We start from the raw sequence: 19708 nt of genomic DNA on the forward strand, positions 1-19708 counted from the left end.
GAGTGCCCTGGTGTTGTACCACCTTATCCCAGTCCTGAAGATACTTTCAGGCGCAAACTTTGTTTGCTCACACTTGGATAAAGGATTAAACTAAATTTATTATACCTGATATGCTGATTGGTCGGTAATTTGCAACCGTAGTCATGGATCCTCCTTTATGCAGTGGAACTATTTTCCCCTCTTTCCACACCTTCGGGACTAAACCAGACCCGAGACTCAGATTAAACAACATGGTCAAGGGGGCTGATAATTCTTTAGCTGCTTCACGCAAGACCATGAAGCAGCTAAAGAATTGTGCCGGTATACCATCCAATCCCACAGATGTATTCACATTAAGGTTGTGTAATAGACTATTCACCTCCACTTCATTCATCACAATTCCCGTATAAACTAATGGTTCTTTCATTTTTTCAATGTCACCACCTGGATGATATACTTTTGCAAAGTGCTTGCATAGCTAGTTTCCTTTCATAATCCGCTTTTGCTTTTTTTTTTTTTTTTTTTTTACCACACTCGTTACCCTTCTGGCCTGCACTTTATACCATTCGTGTGCCTGCAGGTCGCCTCTTTCTTTAAATTCCCTCCACAGTTGTTTCTTTTTTTGCAGCTCAACCTTAATAGGTTAAATTCATCCATTTAACCCCTACTTGTTTTACTATTTGGACCCTAGGTATACAATCGGCCATAACCTCCTTTAAATGCTCCTTGACCACTTCCCATGCTCTATCGACATCCAGCCCTTGCAGTTGTACATGCCATGGCACTGATCCAAGCAATCTCCTAAGCTTGTCATACTTGCCAGCATGGTAATTCCACATATACCCTGTCTTAATCGAAAATTCCACACCTTTAGCCACCTCCTAGGTCAAGACCTTATGATCACTCTCACCAATAGGTGGCAACATGATCATATTCATTACAGTCAAATTCTCAGATGCTATTACCAGGTCAAGCACTCTCACACCCCTAGTATTTTCAATTACATGCTGTCTCAGATAGTTATCCCTTAATAATTGAATAAAATCCATTTCCTTCCTCACATATGTCCTCTCCTCCTTCCAATCAATGTTACCATAGTTGAAATCCCCCATAATAATTACCCTCCTTCCTATCGTTTCATCAATTTGTTTATGCATACCATCTCCACCATGATCACTATAATCACTTCTTAGATGTGACTTCCCCATGCCTGCTCCCAACCATTCCTCTCTCACATTACCTATCCCAGAATATTCTCCAGACCCAATGCATCTCACCCCCCCCATCCTATTCCCTTGTCTACTCGCACATTCACATCTTCTTCTTACAGCACTGATCTTTTCCTGTGTTCCCTAGTCTGCCCTCCTCCCATTTCCTTATCTATCTTGCACTTTTCTTCTCCCATTTCCTTATCTTGCACTTCTCTTCTTCCATTTCCTTATCTTGCACTTCTCTTCTCCCATTTTCCTCACTCTTGCACCTCCAATTTTTAATCACTCCTTCAATCCCTCCTTCCTTACTCTTCTGCTCTTCCATATCATTTCTTACTTAATCAGATCCATTCTCTGAAGTCATTACTCTCTCTTCTAGCAGCAGCCTCTGCAGATGACTCATACCAAACCATTCAAATGATGTTCATCACTCTTATACAGTTCTATTTGTATCTCAAACTTATCCTACACATTCACAAACTGCAATCCTTTCTCTTCACACATTTCCTCTAACATACCATTCATAATTTCTACTGTCTGCCTCAGCTCATCACTATGACACCTGGGTGACACATCAAAAACCTTTCCAACCATATTATTACCTTTTATTGTCCTCAGAAACCCCCTGATATTCATTCTTATGTTCTTCTTGTTTCCAACCAAGTAATTTGTTCCTTGTATCTAACAAGTCAATCTGTCTACCTATAGGAAAATAATCCTTATGCATCTTCTCATTCACCACATCTCTAAAAATCAAATCCTCATACAATGCCACTCAAGAGTCATTCACTGCATCATTCACTCTTCTTCACTCATCCATATCTACAATTCTCTTCATTTCACTCTGCATACACTTCATCTCTTGCCTCATCTTCCCTAACTCTGCTGTAAATCTTCCATCACTTTTTTTTTTTTTGCTATTATTCACTTGTACTATCTTACAGTCAGTTGTATGCACACTTTTTTTGCCACCAGTCCCATTGCTATCTTACCATTAATTACACCTGTTTTTCACTGACAGTTATCTTGTTGTTACACTCATTGCTTTGTCATCAAATTTGCAAGGTTTTTTAACACTCGCACACTTTTTTGCCATCCTTTTCAATTATTATGCCATGTTCCTGCTTTGATTCAAAATCCCTGTGGTCCATCAGCATGATATGTTTCCTGCATATCTACACTCACTAATCTCTCTTATTAATATAAGAATTAATTTTTCAGTTTAAGTTATTCGAAGTGTCAGCAAAGAATAGATTTGTTTATAGTTACTTTATGCAATGGAACTCTTGGGACATAGGACGTTTCATAAAGAGGCAGTAATATATACCAAATACCTTGCATTTATGTTTTGCTCATCTTTCCTTTAATGTTGATTCTACATGTGAATTATTTTTTTCAAAGAATAATAAAAATATTCTGAAGTAACATCCATTCCACAACCTCGTTTTCTCAATAAATCTATCTAGGAGTCACCCTCATTAATTCCAACTCTGCCAATTTTGATCTGTTTAAGGATTCACATTATGTTAAGCCTATGCAGTATGCTGATTAGGATACTGAAAAAAAAAAAAAAAAAAAATCCATTGTAGCAGCAGCCTCATTTTGATTTTTTTTTTTTTTTAGTCAAAAAAGATGCATTTTTAAAAAAATGTTATAGGAAATAACCTGAAATGAAACATTTAATTGTTTGCTAATGATGCAAAATTAGGTACAGTATTAGTTAATCAAGCTTGCAGGATTATTTAAATAGGCTGTCAGCATGGGCAAAAGATAATGGGTATCAGTTTAATGTAGAGAAATGTAAATAAACATATTACAAGCTGTGTACCATACTGACTGAACTATATTCCAGGAAAGAGATGAAGCTAGAGATTTAGGGGTGGTTGCAGACAGAGTTAAACTTTAGAGGACATATTACTAAAGGTAGCCCATAAGATTACTTGGCTATTGAAGAACACACTAACAAGGAAAGATAAGGAAGCTGTTATTCCACTTCATAAGGCCTTGATACATCCACATCTGGATTACTGTGCTCAGGTCTGGTCTCTTGGGGATGAGGAAGTGGTGGAAAAGATTCAGAGGCAAGCAACCAAGATGGTGAGTGGTCTGTGGAATCTATCCTCAATCTATCCCTATGAGGATAGATTGAGGGTGTGTGGACTGCAAAAGTTGCTTGAAGGAGAAAAAGAGGGGATATAAAAGGAACATTTAAGTTGCTTAAAGAGTTTTGTAGGATCGATACAGGGGAAATGTTTCAGCACTTTGCTAGAGGGGGCCAGAACAAGAGGTCATCCCTAGAAATTGAATAAAGGTGTGATATAAGTAGGGGGTGTGAGGACTATATTTTCTGCATGGAGTTGTGATCGAGTAGAATGGGTTGCCAGAGTCAGTTGAGTGCTTTTTCTGTTAATGGGTTCAAGGAGAGGTATGACAGATTGTGTGGATAGTTTGGGTCTCCCACGATGAATCTTAGGACTCCATGGAGGCGTCGGTATATTAATAATAATCCAAAGTTTGCCTCTACACTCAAAGAACTTTTTCTCCTTCTTCATTTATCTTTTCTTACTGCCTAATAATAATAAGTGATCTTACTGTTGCCCTTAAGAACAATCCCCTGCTTTGTATGTACTATACAGAGAGTTACATGACATGATATGTCTGGTTAGCTGAGTGGCTAACATATTCATTCTCAAACCATAATAAATTTAATTTAATCCTTTATCCAAGTGTGAGCAAACAAAGTTTGTGCCTGAAAATATCTTCAGGACTGGGGTTTCTGAAACCAAAAAGCTGAGAGTTTGAATCCCACTATGAGCATGGATATTTGTGATTGTTTTCAGGCAGAAAATAAATTTCATTGTTCAATAATCTGAAATGGCATGAAAAAGTTCTATGTTTGGTCTCCACAGCAGGTTTCGGGATAAAAGTGCTTACTAAAGGATGAGTGGGAGTCACATAATAAATGGGGGGGGGGGCTTTTTTATTTTAATTATTTTGGGGGGGGGGAGAATTAGTTGTTTGGAAGTAATAAAGTGTTATGATGTAAAGTTATGTGTGTTCAAGTAATAGGAAGAACAGCAAATGATGGCATCACAATGGCTGTTATTGATTTTTTTAATGCTAGATGAGAATCACATTAGCAATTCCTATTGATTTTTTTTTTTATTCCCTACTATGTAAAGGAATGAATGATAAAAATGTTATCTGCATATCTGTGTGAAAGCATGGGTATTTAGGAAAGGAACTGGGAGTAACGGAGTGATCTATTTAAGTGATTCAATGAGATATAGAGTGATCTACGAGATCATTCTAAATCTCATTAAGCAAACCTAAGGGATTAATACTAAACTCATCACTCCTAATTGAATCAATCCAAAAGAGGAAACTCAGCAGTGGCTCTACTCAGTGAGAGGCAAAACTCAACTCCAAACAGAACTACTCTACTCCCCAAGAAAGCAAACCACATTCAGTGGGAGCCAGACTAAGAAGATATACCAAGGTTGAAGTAATGCAGAAATCATATTTCCCATATACAAGTAATGAAAAGGTAACACGTTATTATTATTATTATTACAGGCTAAGCCAAGGAGCCTTACACATCAAGGGAGAACCTAAACATCATGTCAAGCACTATCCAGCATTTGTATAATATCTTTCATACTTTGCTTTGAACTCATTCACAGTCATGGCACCCACAACAGACTCTGTTATGGGTGTCTTGACTCTGACAACCTATTCCACTCATTCATCACTCTCCAAGAAAAAAACGTAGTTCTAACCCCTGCTAACTACTACACTCTTATTCAGTTTCCAAGATGGCCCTAGGTCTTCCAACACCAGACCTGTTCTGAAAATTTTCCTCTGAATTAATCTTGTAAAAACCCTTCAGTAATTTGTGTCTTATTCATACCACCCCTTTTCCACCTATCAACCAGTTTCTGTAACCCACAAATCTTCAACCTGTTCTTGTAAGGTTCACTCCATAGACCTACTACCATCTTGGTTACTCACCTCTGGATCCTCTCCACCTCCTCCACCTCATTGCCAAGATCTTATCAAGGCTCGATAAAGAGGAACAATAACTTGCCTCAGCTCGTCAATTCTTCAGTAACCAAGTAATCTGGTAAGCTTCTTTATTCACTTTTGCTATGTGCCTCCTAAACTTTAACTCCCTACCCACTAACACTCCCAAATCTCTGGCTTCATCAATTTCCTGGAGTACAGTTCCACCGATGTGGTATACAGCTGGTAATCTTTTTGCCCCAAAATGCATAACCTTACACTTTGCCACATTAAACTGACATCCATTTTTCTTTGCCCAGACTGCCAGTCTATCCAAATCATCCTGCAGAATTTTAACATTATCTGTATTAACTATTGCTCTACCCAACTTTGCATCATCATCATCAGCAAACAACTAAATAGTTCTTCTCAGAATCTTGCCTACATCGGGATAAGGACTAGCTGTTGAAAATTTTTTTCCACTTGGTTATAAATTAAATTAAAAATGCCAAGAAATTATGTTCTTGTTTAATCCTTTATCCAAGTGTAAGCACAAAAGTCTGCTTATGAAGTATCTACAGGACTAGGCTACTTGTATATAGAAACTAATGAATTCACATTAATTGCCTTAGTATCCCATAATGCAAAACACACATCCTTTTGGGTGTGTATAATGCTATTCCAAGTGAAAACCTTTCAACAACTAGCTATAATCCAGAGTATTTTAATAATACCTTTTCACTACTTGTATATGGGATATACATGACTCCTGCATTACTTCAACCTTGGCATCTCTTCTGGGTCTAGCGCTCCCACTGATGAGCCCTTAATAAAGGTTAAAACCAGTCTGGGTAGTGGCCTTTTTGTCTGATGAATGCTCAGGCTATTTTTGTGAATTAGTCAGTTTTTAAAAGTTACTTTAATGCACATCAGTCTAGTGGTTGGTTATTGTGGATGTTCAGTAATTCAAGAAATAACATCAGAAATAAAGGCAATAACTTTTTAATCATGGTAAATGAAAATAACCAAAAACTGACAGTAGTTAACAGAAAAAAGGTGTTCTCCATACAGGAATAAAATGTGATGCATACAGTGAATTCAGGAAAGACAGACAGGGTAGTAAGAATAGAGTATCGCTAAAGACTGTAGACAAATAATTAAATAAAACCCGAGCAGAGATCCTAAATAATGGAGTGGTAGTATCAGTAATAAAGGCAATGGGTTGGATGCTGTTATTGTGAGGTAGAAATTAACATGACAAAATACACAGTTGAATGCTATAAAGTCCAGGGACATTTGAAGAGGGCTGTGAAAAGTAAAGACATAAACCATACAGATACCATCATTACGGGTGATTTCAACTATGGGAATGTAGACTGAGGAGGAGGGCAGTAAACCATACAAGATTAAGCATATTAATGTAGTCCAACACAATATTCTTATATTGTGCTACATTAAAGCACACAACATTGTATATATTAATAACATCTGAAAATATATATATATAAATGATGACTGTTTTGTCTCAAATTAGAGAATGAGCATGAGCGAGTGATCATGCAGTTTTAACTTGGGAGATTGTAAATTAATGAGAGCCTTGAATCAAAAAGGATATATGTGAAGCTATACAATATGTAATTATGATAGACAGAGGGTAGTCTGAAGAAGTGCTCCAACATGGAAACACTACATGTTAGAAGAATCAGCTACATATCCGACTTCATTCCCAGAGTTAGACAAATAATTCTCATGGAAGTTAAATGGTAAAATAAAACTGAAGCAAGAGCTGCATAAAACAAAAATGTTGTAGATCTAATTCTGGAAGAAAGGCCCAAAAGCAGTATAAAAAGCAAGCAAGGAGAGTAACTACCATGGTGAGAAAGACAAAATTAGACTATAAAAAGAAATTAACCAGAAGGAGAGTTGGTTTGAATTATGGATGTTGAAACCCTCTAAGGAAAACTATCTCACCATTTGAGTATAATTAGGATCTTTGTGATCATCTTTCAAAAATAAATCAAAAAAGTTCAATATAGTCATCAGAGGTGGGGGAAAAGACAACAAATGAAGGCAAACAAAAAGAGGGAAGGAAATCCTGAGCCAAAGCAAATCATATCAATGGGAATTCCAGGTCTAATAACCTTTAGCATGGGATACCAGACCTGACAAAAGCAAATATTCTACCCTTCTTACAGAAAGCATCATGCATAAAGTAAGTGAAAAGTTTAGCTTAGCTATATAACACTAACATCGATGATATTAGTAAGGATATCCCAGGAAGCATTAGTAAAAATGGCCAAAAGAAAAATAAAAAATTTCCATTTTCTTTATATTGTTCTTGTCATATCTTTCATGTCAGGTATTTCAAAAGCTTCATCATTTCTCAAAATTTTTAACAAAACAGTCTCACATTGGTTAATCTACTCAGTGTTAACAATATACTGAGTGATTTGCTGTGTGTATTCAGCTCTATTTTGTTTCTAGCATGCCCAGGCCTCTATTGAGTTGCAAAACTTGTTGTGGAAAGTCACTGCACAGACCAATAATACTTATTATTTTATCTTAAACTAATTCAAATTGGTACATATCATTTAATTGATTCCAACAACGCATCACACATTAATGATCAACCAAGAAATCGCTTGCTTTCCCACCACCTACAGTACTTACTTATTCCTCTTTACTCCACTGGGAGCATAGGGCCTCACCACCTACAGTAATCAACTATTCATCTGACTATATGCTCCTTAGATTTCTCCACAATTTTGCATCATCTGCAAACAACTGAAGATCTCCAGTCAATCCACATGAAATAATATTCACGAACAACTTAAACAGCAGGAGCCCAAGAACAGAACCCTAGGGCATGCCACTAATTACCCTCCTTTTTTGAGACACTGCCATTATACACAATAAGCTGGTATTGTTCAGAGAGCCAATCTCCAATCAATCTAACCAATATAGTATCCATTTCCATTCTCTGCAGTTTATACATCAACTTATCATGTGGTAATCTATCCAACACTTTTCCAAAAGTCCAAGAATATCACTGTACGAGGGTGGTCTGAAATGTTCTCGGCCTAACAACGAAAAAACGAATTTATAATTTCAAGATTATGTTTATTTTTCAACATAATCTCCCTTAAGACTAATACATTTATTCCAGCGATGCTCCAGCGCCATTATCCCGTTCCCAGAGTGGTTTTCAGTAAGATCTGCAAAATACCTCTCTACAACTGCAATCACTTCTTGATTTGAAGAAAAACTCTGACCAGAGAGGAAGAGTTTTAGTATTGGGAAGAGATAGAAGTCAGAGAGAGCCAAATCTGGGGAATAGGGTGGGTGTTCCAACAATTCATAGTGCAGATCCCTTAATTTTCCCATTGCCAAAACACCTTTGTGGGTAGGTGCATTGTCCTGATGAAAGACTATTTTTTTCTTCTGCTACTGGGTCTTTTCTCATGAATTTTTTCGTCTAGTCTTAGTTAAAAGATTGGAATAATATTCCCTGGTTATTGTTTTACCCTTTTCAACTTAATTAATAAACAAAATGCCTTTAGCATCCCAAAACACCGATGCCATGACCTTTCCTGCTGATGGAACCGATTTTGTCTGCTTTGGCACTGAACAACTCCCTTCTGTCCACTGTTTGGATTCTGGTGTATAATGATGAATCCAAGTCTCATCCATAGTAATAAATCGACACACAAAATCAGTTTTATTCTTGTTAAAATGCTCCAAGCACTGTTCAGAGATTTTCATGCAAATGTGTTTTTGATCTGCTGTGAGCAAGCACAGCAACCATCTTGTGCAAAGTTTTTTCGTTTGCAATTCTTCATGCAAAATATATCCTACGCGTTCTTTTGAAATGCCTATAGTCTCAGCAATTTCATGCACTCTGACTCGCTGGTCATCCAATACCATATCATGCACTTAATGATTTCTGGCATTGTTACACTTTTCAGATGTCCTTCACATGGATCATCTTCAAAGCTGGTATGGCCATGTTTAAACTCAACAGTGCATTTCTTAATTGTCAAAAATGAAGGAAAAGAATACCCATAAACTTTTATGAACTTCGAATGAATTTCTTTTGGCGATAAACCTTCTTTTACAAAGAATTTTATAACAGCACGATACTCAATTTTATCCATTTCAAGGGATATAAACAGTTTGTTTTATACAGCTTCAGACAACTGTATAAAACAAACTACTTGATAGAATGAAGTTTCACTTCATTCTATCAAGATTTCACATAAAATGCAAGTAAACTGCTAAAACAACACCTATCCTTTACAAATCTATGCTGACCATCATAAAGAATCCTATGTCCATCAACCAATCCTGTATTTTATTCCTAACTGATCTCTCCAACACCCTGACTAAAACTGCAGTTATATAGACTGGTCCTATTTTACCTTTATAATTCCACATATATCCTTATTTTTTGACAATAACCTGCCGGCCTGTTGGTTAAGTGGTTAGCGTACCTGCTCTCTCCAACTAACAAGATGCAGGTTCGAATCCTGCTGTGGGCATGGATATTTGCGATTGTCTTTAGGTGGAAGATGAATTTCATCACCCTGTGTGAGACCATTGCCTTGCCTATTGAAGTGGCTTAAAAAAGTTCCATGTTTAGTCTCTAGAGAAAGGTTTCCAGACTAAGTAAAAATGGAAAAAAAAAAATCCTTTGCCCATCCACAGTACAAATGTACTATAGGCTTGCAATTAACCTTTCGTGGATGGGAACCACAAAAAAAACTTGTTTCAACACTCCGAAACAAGTACTTCATCATGACCACATCTTGAAGATGTCACCAAATCCAACACTTAAACCTCGAGCTGCTTCTGTCACGTGCTGCTATTTACTGCTGCTTGTTTATGACAGAAAATTCCCAGACCATTCAGAATGACTTTACTGTAATGCCTACACATCCACGTGATTCGAATGCCAAGTCAAATTGAGTTATGCATCATAGAAAAAACAAGCGAGTCTTACAATGCTTAGAAGCAGCATGTACACAAATACTGGTTTGACGCTTCAGAACATTAGTTGCACTGAATGTGTCGAGACAGTTATCCCTCAGCAAGTCAACAAACTCCCTCTTCTTGTTCCCATACCTTATCTCCTCTTTCCACACTACATTTCTGTAATTAAATGTGTCCCATCAGGATCACCTTTATACATGCCCAATCAATTTGCCGAAACATTTCACAATCACTATTCTCTGCATTCCTGCCTATAAGAGCATCCTATCACAATATACTAGTCTGTTATTTTCAACTTTACACCGAGGTTCAAAATCTGCACATGTACTATCATTTTCAACTTCCATACTTTGCAGACACAATTCCTCTGCATTCATTAACAGTACCTCCCCTCCTCTTTTCATCATTATTATTTCGGGCTACTCCAGGGAGCCCTCAGACTCATCGAGGGAGGCCCTAAACATCATGTCCACACAACTATTCAACATTCTCACAGTATCTATCATACCTTGCCTTGAACTCGCTCACTGTCACAGCATCCACAACAGACTCTGGCAGCTTATTCCACTCATTCACCACTCTAAAAGTAAAGAACCCAGCTCTAACACCCCTGCTAACCACACTCTTGCCCAGCTTCCATAGATGTCCCCTAGTTCTCCCACCACCAGTCCTGATCTCAAAAATATCCTCTGAATTAATCCTATAGAATCCTTTTAGCAATTTGAATGTCTCAATCATATCTCCCCTTTTCCGCCTATCAACTAGTTTCTGCAACCCACAAATCTTCAACCTGTTCTCATATGGTTCATTCCATAGACCTGCTCTCATCTTAGTCACTCGCCTCTGGATCCTCTCCACCTCCTCCCCATCAAGAAGGAACCGAGGTGACCAAATCTGGGCACAGCAGTCTTCCTATCCTTCCATCTCTATTCCTGACAGTACATCATTTTCAGACAACAAAGTTTGCTTATGTTGATTATTTTAGGCAAAGCATATTGACTCAATGCAACAAACTCAGTTCCCTTATTTTAAATACTCCTTGCATATGTATACAAACATACAAATTCCCTCTGCCCCCCCCCCAGTGTTTGAGGCCATTCCACCAACATTCTGTACTCTATGCCACACCTCTCTTTATCTTCCCCCCTACCCCAGTCTGGCCACCATTTCCCTAATCCTGAGTCTGACTGCCATTCATACCCCGTCTCATCCTCATCTTTAACCTTAAGGCATTCCATCACACTGTCCTGCCACAATTACATCTTCCTCCTGCCATACCACCTGTTTGACTATGCAATTCTGCTTCATGAGCATCCTTTGATCATTAGCCACACTAACTTCTTGATTCTGTACCTTCCCAGCAAACAATAGCATCTCTAAATGCCCAACACCAAACCCAATTAAAAAATTGCAATCCATCAACTTTAAAAATATTCCAACTTCCCTTCAAATTCACAAATTGAACCCTTTTGCTTCCTATAACTCAGCAAGATTGCCGAGTTATAGGAAGCAAAATCTTCTCTTACTGCTCTCCTTCTCAACTTGCTATTATCATATCTGGCCAGCATGCTTCCTTCCCAACAAACAATAGCATCTCTAAATGCCCAACACCAAACCCAATTAAAAAATGCAATCCATCAACTTTAAAAAATATTCCGACTTCCCTTCAAATTCACAAATTGAACCCTTTTGGGTTCAATTTGTGAATTTGAAATCTTCTCTCTCTCTGCTCTCCTTCTCAACTCGCTATTATCATATCTGGCCAGCATGCCAACAACTTCCCCCCTATTATCCTTTACTTCCCGCAATAACTTCCTGAAGTCTCTATCCACATTCCTGTTTTTGCCATCTAAATTCATCCCCATAGTTCACTACTGATGAAACTCATTCCCATTTTGAATTGGTCTAATCAATCAATACATTTTTCACACATGAGGGACGTCCAGAAAGTAAGTTCTGTTTTTAAATATTTTCACTGCAGCACTGCGATTGCAATGGTGCGCATGCGTGCTGAGTTTATTGATTCGTTGGAAAGGCATTGGTGCCATTTTCAGACATTCTCACAGTGCGTATGCTTCTTTGGTGTGTGTGTGTGTGTGTGTGTGTGTGTGTGTGTGTGTGTGTGTGTGTGTGTGTGTGTGTGTGTGTGTGTGTGTGTGTGTGTGTTTATAACGTCTAAGAAAATCGAATCGCCTGCCGCATGTGAAATTTGGTCAGTTATCCATTTTTTGAATGCGAGGAACGTTAAAGCAGCTGAAATTCATCGGCAAATTATTGAGGTTTATGGAGAACATGAGGATGGAGATGCTTTCCTGAGCAGACTTGTCACCGGGGACAAGACTTGGGTGTCGTACACAACCCCTGAATCCAAACACTAGTCCATGAAGTGGAAGCACACCCATCACCAGTCAAGACGAAACTGAAGACAACGTTTTCCACTCAGAAAATCATGTGCACTGTGTTTTGCGACAGACAAGGAATTTTGCTGGTAGACTTCTTGGGTCAATGCTCCATAATCAACGCGAGTATGTACTGCCAAACCCTTAAGAAACTGCGTCGTGTGATCCAGAACAAACGATGTGGCATGCTTACCAGGGACGTTATTTTGATTCATGATATCCCCCACCCACTCACGGCCGCCGTAACGCAACAACTTCTTGCCACCTTTGGCTGGGAACAATTCCATCATCCCCCAAATAGTAGTCCTGACCTCGTGCCAAGCGACTTTCACCTGTTCGAACGTCTGAAATCCTTCCTTAGTGGCCAGCGGTTTCAAGATGATGACGATGTCAAAGAAGCAGTCAATACGTGGTTTGCATCACACGCGGCAATCTTCTACAACGAAGGTAAAGTTGGGTCTCTTTTTATGCGGTAGATACATTCCACAGAAAACCGCATATAAAAAATCGCACAAAAAAACCTAACTTATGTTGAAAAATTTAGGGATACGTTCCATACTTTTCTAAAACTGCATAAAACCAAAGCAGTAAATTAAAGTAAACCTAAAATCGCATAAAAAAAGTTTATAAAAATTCAGGAAAATAAGAATGCCTAAGTTTGTTTTAAAGCTTTATTCATTTAATTTTATCGAAAAGTAGCAATTTTTTTTTTTTACATTTTGTCATCAGAATTATTGTCGTTATTAGACAATATTCGGCAATGTTTGCAAACCGGTGTGAAATCACTTTTATCACTAGAAAAGATAGTCAGCGCATCATATCTATATGGTAAAGGCAATGGTTCTTCACAAACAGAATTAGCTTCACCCTCGTTCTGTGCTGATTTTTTTCTTCTGACAATATAATCAGTGATTAAACTTTGCGATGATGATTTTACTCATTTTTTATACAGCTTGCGATATCCAGACATACAGTTCTTCAGCTTATAAAGGCTCGTTCGAATTCGTGTCATTAACAAGAAAATAATTTTCCAATTTATTGCACAGTTCAAGACCTTCTCAAATTATATTTGCAGTGAGGGGGATAGGTTTTTCTTCCGCTTCACTATCATTTTCTGGATCTTTGACGATATCTAAAGTTAATCGATATCCAATAATATCATCATCACTTAAGGCATTATCCACAAGCAATTCGTCTACATCATTCTGGCTAAATGTATCAAAACCTTCTCCACCAATTTCCTGTGCCAAAGTAATGATTTCAGCTGATAATGTAGATGTTTGAATGGTTGCACTGTTTACAACACATCCAGGCCAAGCTACTTTCCAGCAGGCATTTAAAGTTTCTGGTCTTATTTCAGCAATAGCAGATGCAACATGATTTAAGCAGTCCAAAATAGAATTTTTTTTCCAAACGTCAGTTACTGTTAATGACTCATTTTCTAGTTTATCTAATATAAATTGAAAAGTGTGCTTAACATAATACTTTTTAAAAGTAGCAATTATGCCTTGATCTAATTGCTGAATAATGCTTGTTATATTAGGTGGAAAAAACACTAACCACACATTTGGATGTTCTAAATGCGGATGACTTGGTGCATTGTCAACAATTAATAAAACTTTAAAATCAAGAGCTTTTTGCTTCATATATGTTTCCACTTCTGGTACAAAGCAATTATTGAACGATTCAGTAAATACAGCAGTTGTTACCCAGACCTTTCTATTAGCCATCCAATGTACTGGTAGCTGTTTTAGATCTTTGCCTTTTAGAGCACATGGTCTTAGAAATCGATTTACTAGGAGGGGTTTCAACATTCGACCCCCTGATGTATTGCTACAAAGTAACAACGTTACTCGAACTTCGCTTGCTTTAAACCCGAATGCTTTTTTCTCATACTTTGCCTATGTAAGTTCGACTAGGCATGTTCTTCCAAAACAATCCTGTTTTATGTCAGAGTTAAACACTTGATCAGACAATATCCACCATCTTCAATAATTTTGGCTAACTTCTCTTGGAAATTTTTGGTTGCTGCTTCATCTGCTACTGTAACCTCACCTATAATCTTCACATTATGAAGTGTATTCCTTTTTAAAAACCCAGTTAACCATCCTTTGCTAGCCGAAAATTCTTTATCAGCCTGGGAAGCAGAAGTAGATAGCTCCAATTGCTTCATCTGTTTATAAAACCGAAGAGCTTTTTGTTTAATTAAATAACCACTTATAGGAATTCTGCTTTGAGTTAATTCTTTAATCCAAATTACGAGCGCTCGTTCTGTTTTTTTTCTAATAAAGCATCTCTTGAGTACGATGATAATTTGGCACTTAGTTTTATGCCAGAAATTACAGATTTCTTTATTATGACTTCATTCTTTTTTAATTGCTCTTATAGTAGATTCGCTTAAATTAAAATGTTTACCAATCGCCGTAGATCCCTCTCGTTTTGGTAAGCGATCTAAAATTGCAATTTTCATTTCCAAAGAAATTGCTTTTCTTCGGTGCGTTTTTTCCTCCATTGGGCCAAATTAAAATTAGCAAAATTTAGACTTTCGATAATGAAAAGAAAAACACTTCCATGCAAAATTAAACTTCATGGACACTCACTGCTTACACGTTACGCCAGAATGTACTGCAACACACTGTTCATTATGTACAACAGTACATAAGTTTTGAAGTTATGCGGTGCATAACTTCAAATCTGCATAAAAAGAGACCCGAGTGTATACAACTCTTGGTGTCCCATTATGATAAATGCCTGAACAATGGCGGAAGTTATGTAAAAAAGTAGTGAAAGATGTCTACTTTAATTTCCAATAAAGTTTTTTTGTAAGTATATTTTGTTTCTCTGATAGCCCATCTAAACTTACTTTCTGGATGTCCCTTGTACATTAATGCTTTTCTTCTTTTTGTTTACCCTAACAGTCCACAAATCTTTCCCAATTTTGGGTGAATACATAAAACAATTCCCCCAATGCATCCACTGGGAAAAATTCAGGGCAGAACTATCTTCATGCTGAAGCTTTTCGTGCTACAGACTTGTGCTTCCTTATGGATGCCATTTTTCAGAAAGTAGTAGGAACACAAAGGAACAAAATTACAACAAACACTACTGAAGAACATTTGTATCCAGCATGGGGGGAAAAATAAAATGAAGCACAATTATATGAAAAAAAGTCACACTATTTAAAACACTTTTCTTAGTACATCTCAAATACATTAATACATTACTTTCTCTTATTCACTAAACCAGCCTGTCTAAACATTTCCTCCTTATTATCCTCCCAATTTCAAACCTATTACAATATTCATCTAAATATCTAATCTTATTTTCTTTTTTTCAAGACTACTGCCACTATTTAGTCACTACGTTTCCATCTTCAGCAGGCACAATTTCTCCATTTCATCAACAGCATCCTTCTCTCTCTCCTCTTGTTCTATCTACTATCCTCATGGAAAACACATCACACCTCCCATCTTTATTTCTAGTGGTACATCATCCTTTCAACTATGTTTCACTTACACTAGTGATTCTCAGGCAATCAACTCAATCAGTGTAATGAATTATTCCTTCTTATTTCCGATTCTCCAGGAATTTGTATACAGTTTTGAGTTTGTAATCAATCCAATCTATGCCACTTGTCAGTTGTAGCTCCTCACCAGAAAATTCATCCTTTTTATAACAAAATGTTTCCTCCATCCCCAGAATCAACTGCTTCTGATGCATACCAGGCCACCACCTCTTTACACTGACTAAATTCACACATTCTACAATTCTTCCACTGTCCATGTTTCCTATACTGTATTTGCCTGTCTACATGACCTCTCTCCATCTCACACATACTCATCTTTCACTCCTCCCGATGGCCTCTCTACTATTCTCTTTTGTTCATTCATCACCATCACTCCTTCAGTCTCATATCTTTTGCCCTTTCGTATCTACTCATACTTCCTCATATTTCTCATTCACACTATCTTTCCTGTTACTTTTTACCTCCTAACAACAGCCCCTCCAGATGACCCACACCAAACAAAGTCTGGTGTAATCTAATCTAACACTTTTATACAGTTCATCCTTCCCTCAAATTCATCTTGCACATTCACAAATTGTGCTCCCTTCTCCTTGCACAGTTCTGTCACTATATATCATTCATCTTTGCTCACCATTTCAACTCATCCCAGTCATAGCTGAGTAGTACTGTTAACACTTTTCCTATTAAATTATCTTTCATTCACCTCAATAACCTTCCTATATTTATCCTCACACCTGCTCATTTAATTCTCATATCTAACTTAAAGAAAAATCATGCCATTAGAAGAAAAAACTATTACTGATTCCTAAGACTGGCTAACTTAGCTATGGATGAATGTGAACCTAGTTCAAACCATTCAAATTAAATGTAAAATGGAAAGGCCTAGAGAATTTAATTTCATAATTTTCACAAAATAAATGAAATTGCAGTACAATTCTTTGCAAAGATATCCAGATAATTACCATGTGTGAAAATCAAAGGCAGCATCTGAGCACATAACTGACTGACTTTTATATCAACTACCAGAAAATCTACACTTAAGAACTACATAAAGCAAAATAAAGTTCCATCTTCATAAAGTTGATAAGCAAAATTAAAGTTCTATCTTCATAAAAGGTGATAACAATTTGAGTGATAATTAAATTTATATATATATTACATCACTAGTAGTGTCTCGAAGGAAACTTAATGTTTTAATCAAATACAAATTTCAAAATATTATAGCATATATACTGGAATGATAAACTTTGTAATATTTTATTTCCTTGCATCATATTAATTAATAGATATTACTTTTTCCAATCACATAAAATGTTTTTCAACAAAACTGAATTATTTGTAAGTGCTATATTTTATTTAATAAAGCATATGGAGATCATTTATTATTATTCAGGCCTCCATGGAGTCAAAAGACTCATTGTGAGAGGTCCTTCCTAGGAAACAAAGTCTATCATACCACTCCTTGAACTCATTGACCGTTCTTGCTCTCACCACTCTATTTGCAATATTGATAATGATAAATCTTTAACAATATACAAAAGATATTATATATTCCTTCTCACAAGAAACATTAGCCAAAGCTATATTACATAAAGGTGATATAAAAAAGTTTCTTAAAAAAGTCTTCATTTCATTATCAGTTATCAAAAACTATTAGGAATTAAAAAATTTTCCATTTCAGTTTTTGTGAAAGCAATGAAAATAAAAACAAAACTCAAAATTAAAATAAGTTAAAATAAGTTCTGTATACAATGCATTTTGTGGAAGTGGAAGAACTAATATATAATTTCAAATTATATCACATTATATTAATATGAATGAACAATTTATGGTGCGAGCTAAATTTTAATTTAATTTCTTTCTCCTGAACTAAACTGCAAGGTTAAAACTTGTCAGATCTTTGGCATGCTCCCAACTAAACTTGCTTTAGTATCTAACAGATATCTTTAGGAAACTAGCATAATGCAAAAAAGTATAACCACTTTTCATTTATTTTCTTAAACATAAGCACCAAACATACAAAAATACTTAAAAGACCACTTTGCTTCAAAGGCCACTTACTTTTCATAATCTAATCTACTGTCAATTAAGCTCTTGTAATAAGCAGTTTGATTTTTTTTTCTCTTTCTTATCAGCATTTTTTTTTTTATTTAACTTACTCATTCAATGTTAAAGCAGGATATAAAATTTATTGAAAATATCTTTGTAAACATACTTGAGATGAGACTGGAGTTTTGTGGCCTTGGCGATGAAATCCTCCCAGACAGGAGTGCTGCCCTGTAATACAATGAAAGAACTGTTATGTTTCTTAGTAGAATTAATGACCAGCACACTTCAAGACACAAAGGCCTATACTATTCTAAACAAGCTAGTTGCTTAAACATTTGTTGCATAACCTACATCTTGACCTGAAACTAAACACTCAGATTCAAAACACAACCTAGTTTACTGCTGTTATGAACAAAATAACATCCAAATATGAAAATACTTAATAAGAAAGCGATACTTACCATACATCAACTAATTTTCCTCCTGATTTTCACTTATCTTAATAGGTTTCTAGAATAATGACACAGGGTGATATCTTTTTAAATAACAAGATTTTTTTCAGCAAGAATTAGGAAAAGAAAGTAAAAAAGTATAAATAATACCTCTTTTGCATTAAAGAGTTCTTGGGTGAGATAATGAAGTTTTAAATAAAAGAATAAATTTCTTCAACCTATTCCAAGTCAAGTAATATGGACAAATTTCAAAATTGGAAGAGTAAAAAAAAACAAAAAAAACTGGACATTGCAATTCATCTGTGGGCCTCTGTTTTTATCGAGAGTGCAGAAACAAGATGCAAGATGAATTTTCCTGTTTCATTAGTAGTTCAACATTGATTATCACTGAAATGAAATCCAAAAAGTTATGGAAATGCTTTTAAAAAAATTTAGACAGTGTACTCAATAAACGGCAAATGGCGTAACAACCAGATCTTTGTTCTAGACATGGATTTATTACTCACATGTGCATAAATTCATTTGGTGAGAACATTAAACAAGCCAAATCTTACTGATAGTGTACAGGGCACTAATATGCTGTTATATCCTTACAGTTTTGAGCAAGATAAATAGGAGAAGAATGTTAAAAGAACAAGTGTCAACAATTGTAGTTTAGATCTGTAGTTTACCTCTGAATGAGGTAAACTGCAGATCCAAATAAACAAATAATTATTGGGAGAAAGAAGAATAAAACAATTACAAAATAAGTTTGGGACTGTACTCTGATATGAGGGACTGAAATCTCAAACAAAGGCAAAATTGGAATTAAAAAAATAAAAAAAAGATACATTCAGTAAAGGAAATTGATGTGTTCAACTAGTCTGGTTCAGCCAAATGGACTGATTGCATCAGTGCTTGCAAACAATAGACCATGGGCCAAAATCCCACAATGGCATCAATTTGTGTATTTAGGTGGTAGGCAAGTTTTGTTGTAAGACTACTACTACTACCCTGCATCTGATGGTAGCTTAAAAAAATTTCTGCATTTAGTCTCTATTTAATCCAAGAATTCCATTCCAGATTTTTGAATTATTTAACCCTTAGCATATCCACAGAACA

At 36.3% G+C, this 19708-nt stretch overlaps 1 protein-coding gene across 1 annotated transcript in view; it reads right to left on the reverse strand.

The window, feature by feature from the left end:
- Positions 1–19708, reverse strand: part of LOC150100909 (protein MTSS 1-like) — a 499461-nt gene that overhangs the window by 458852 nt on the left and 20901 nt on the right. Inside the window, exon 2 of the mRNA XM_090401934.1 lies at positions 18322–18383. Coding sequence (XP_090258060.1) covers positions 18322–18383 — 62 coding nt within the window. The remainder of the gene's footprint in view (positions 1–18321; positions 18384–19708) is intronic.

This window comes from Typopeltis vanoorti, chromosome 12 (genome assembly GCF_054136105.1).
Source record: "Typopeltis vanoorti isolate ZY-2024b chromosome 12, IOZ_Tvanoo_1.0, whole genome shotgun sequence".
Lineage (NCBI taxonomy): Eukaryota > Metazoa > Arthropoda > Arachnida > Uropygi > Thelyphonidae > Typopeltis > Typopeltis vanoorti.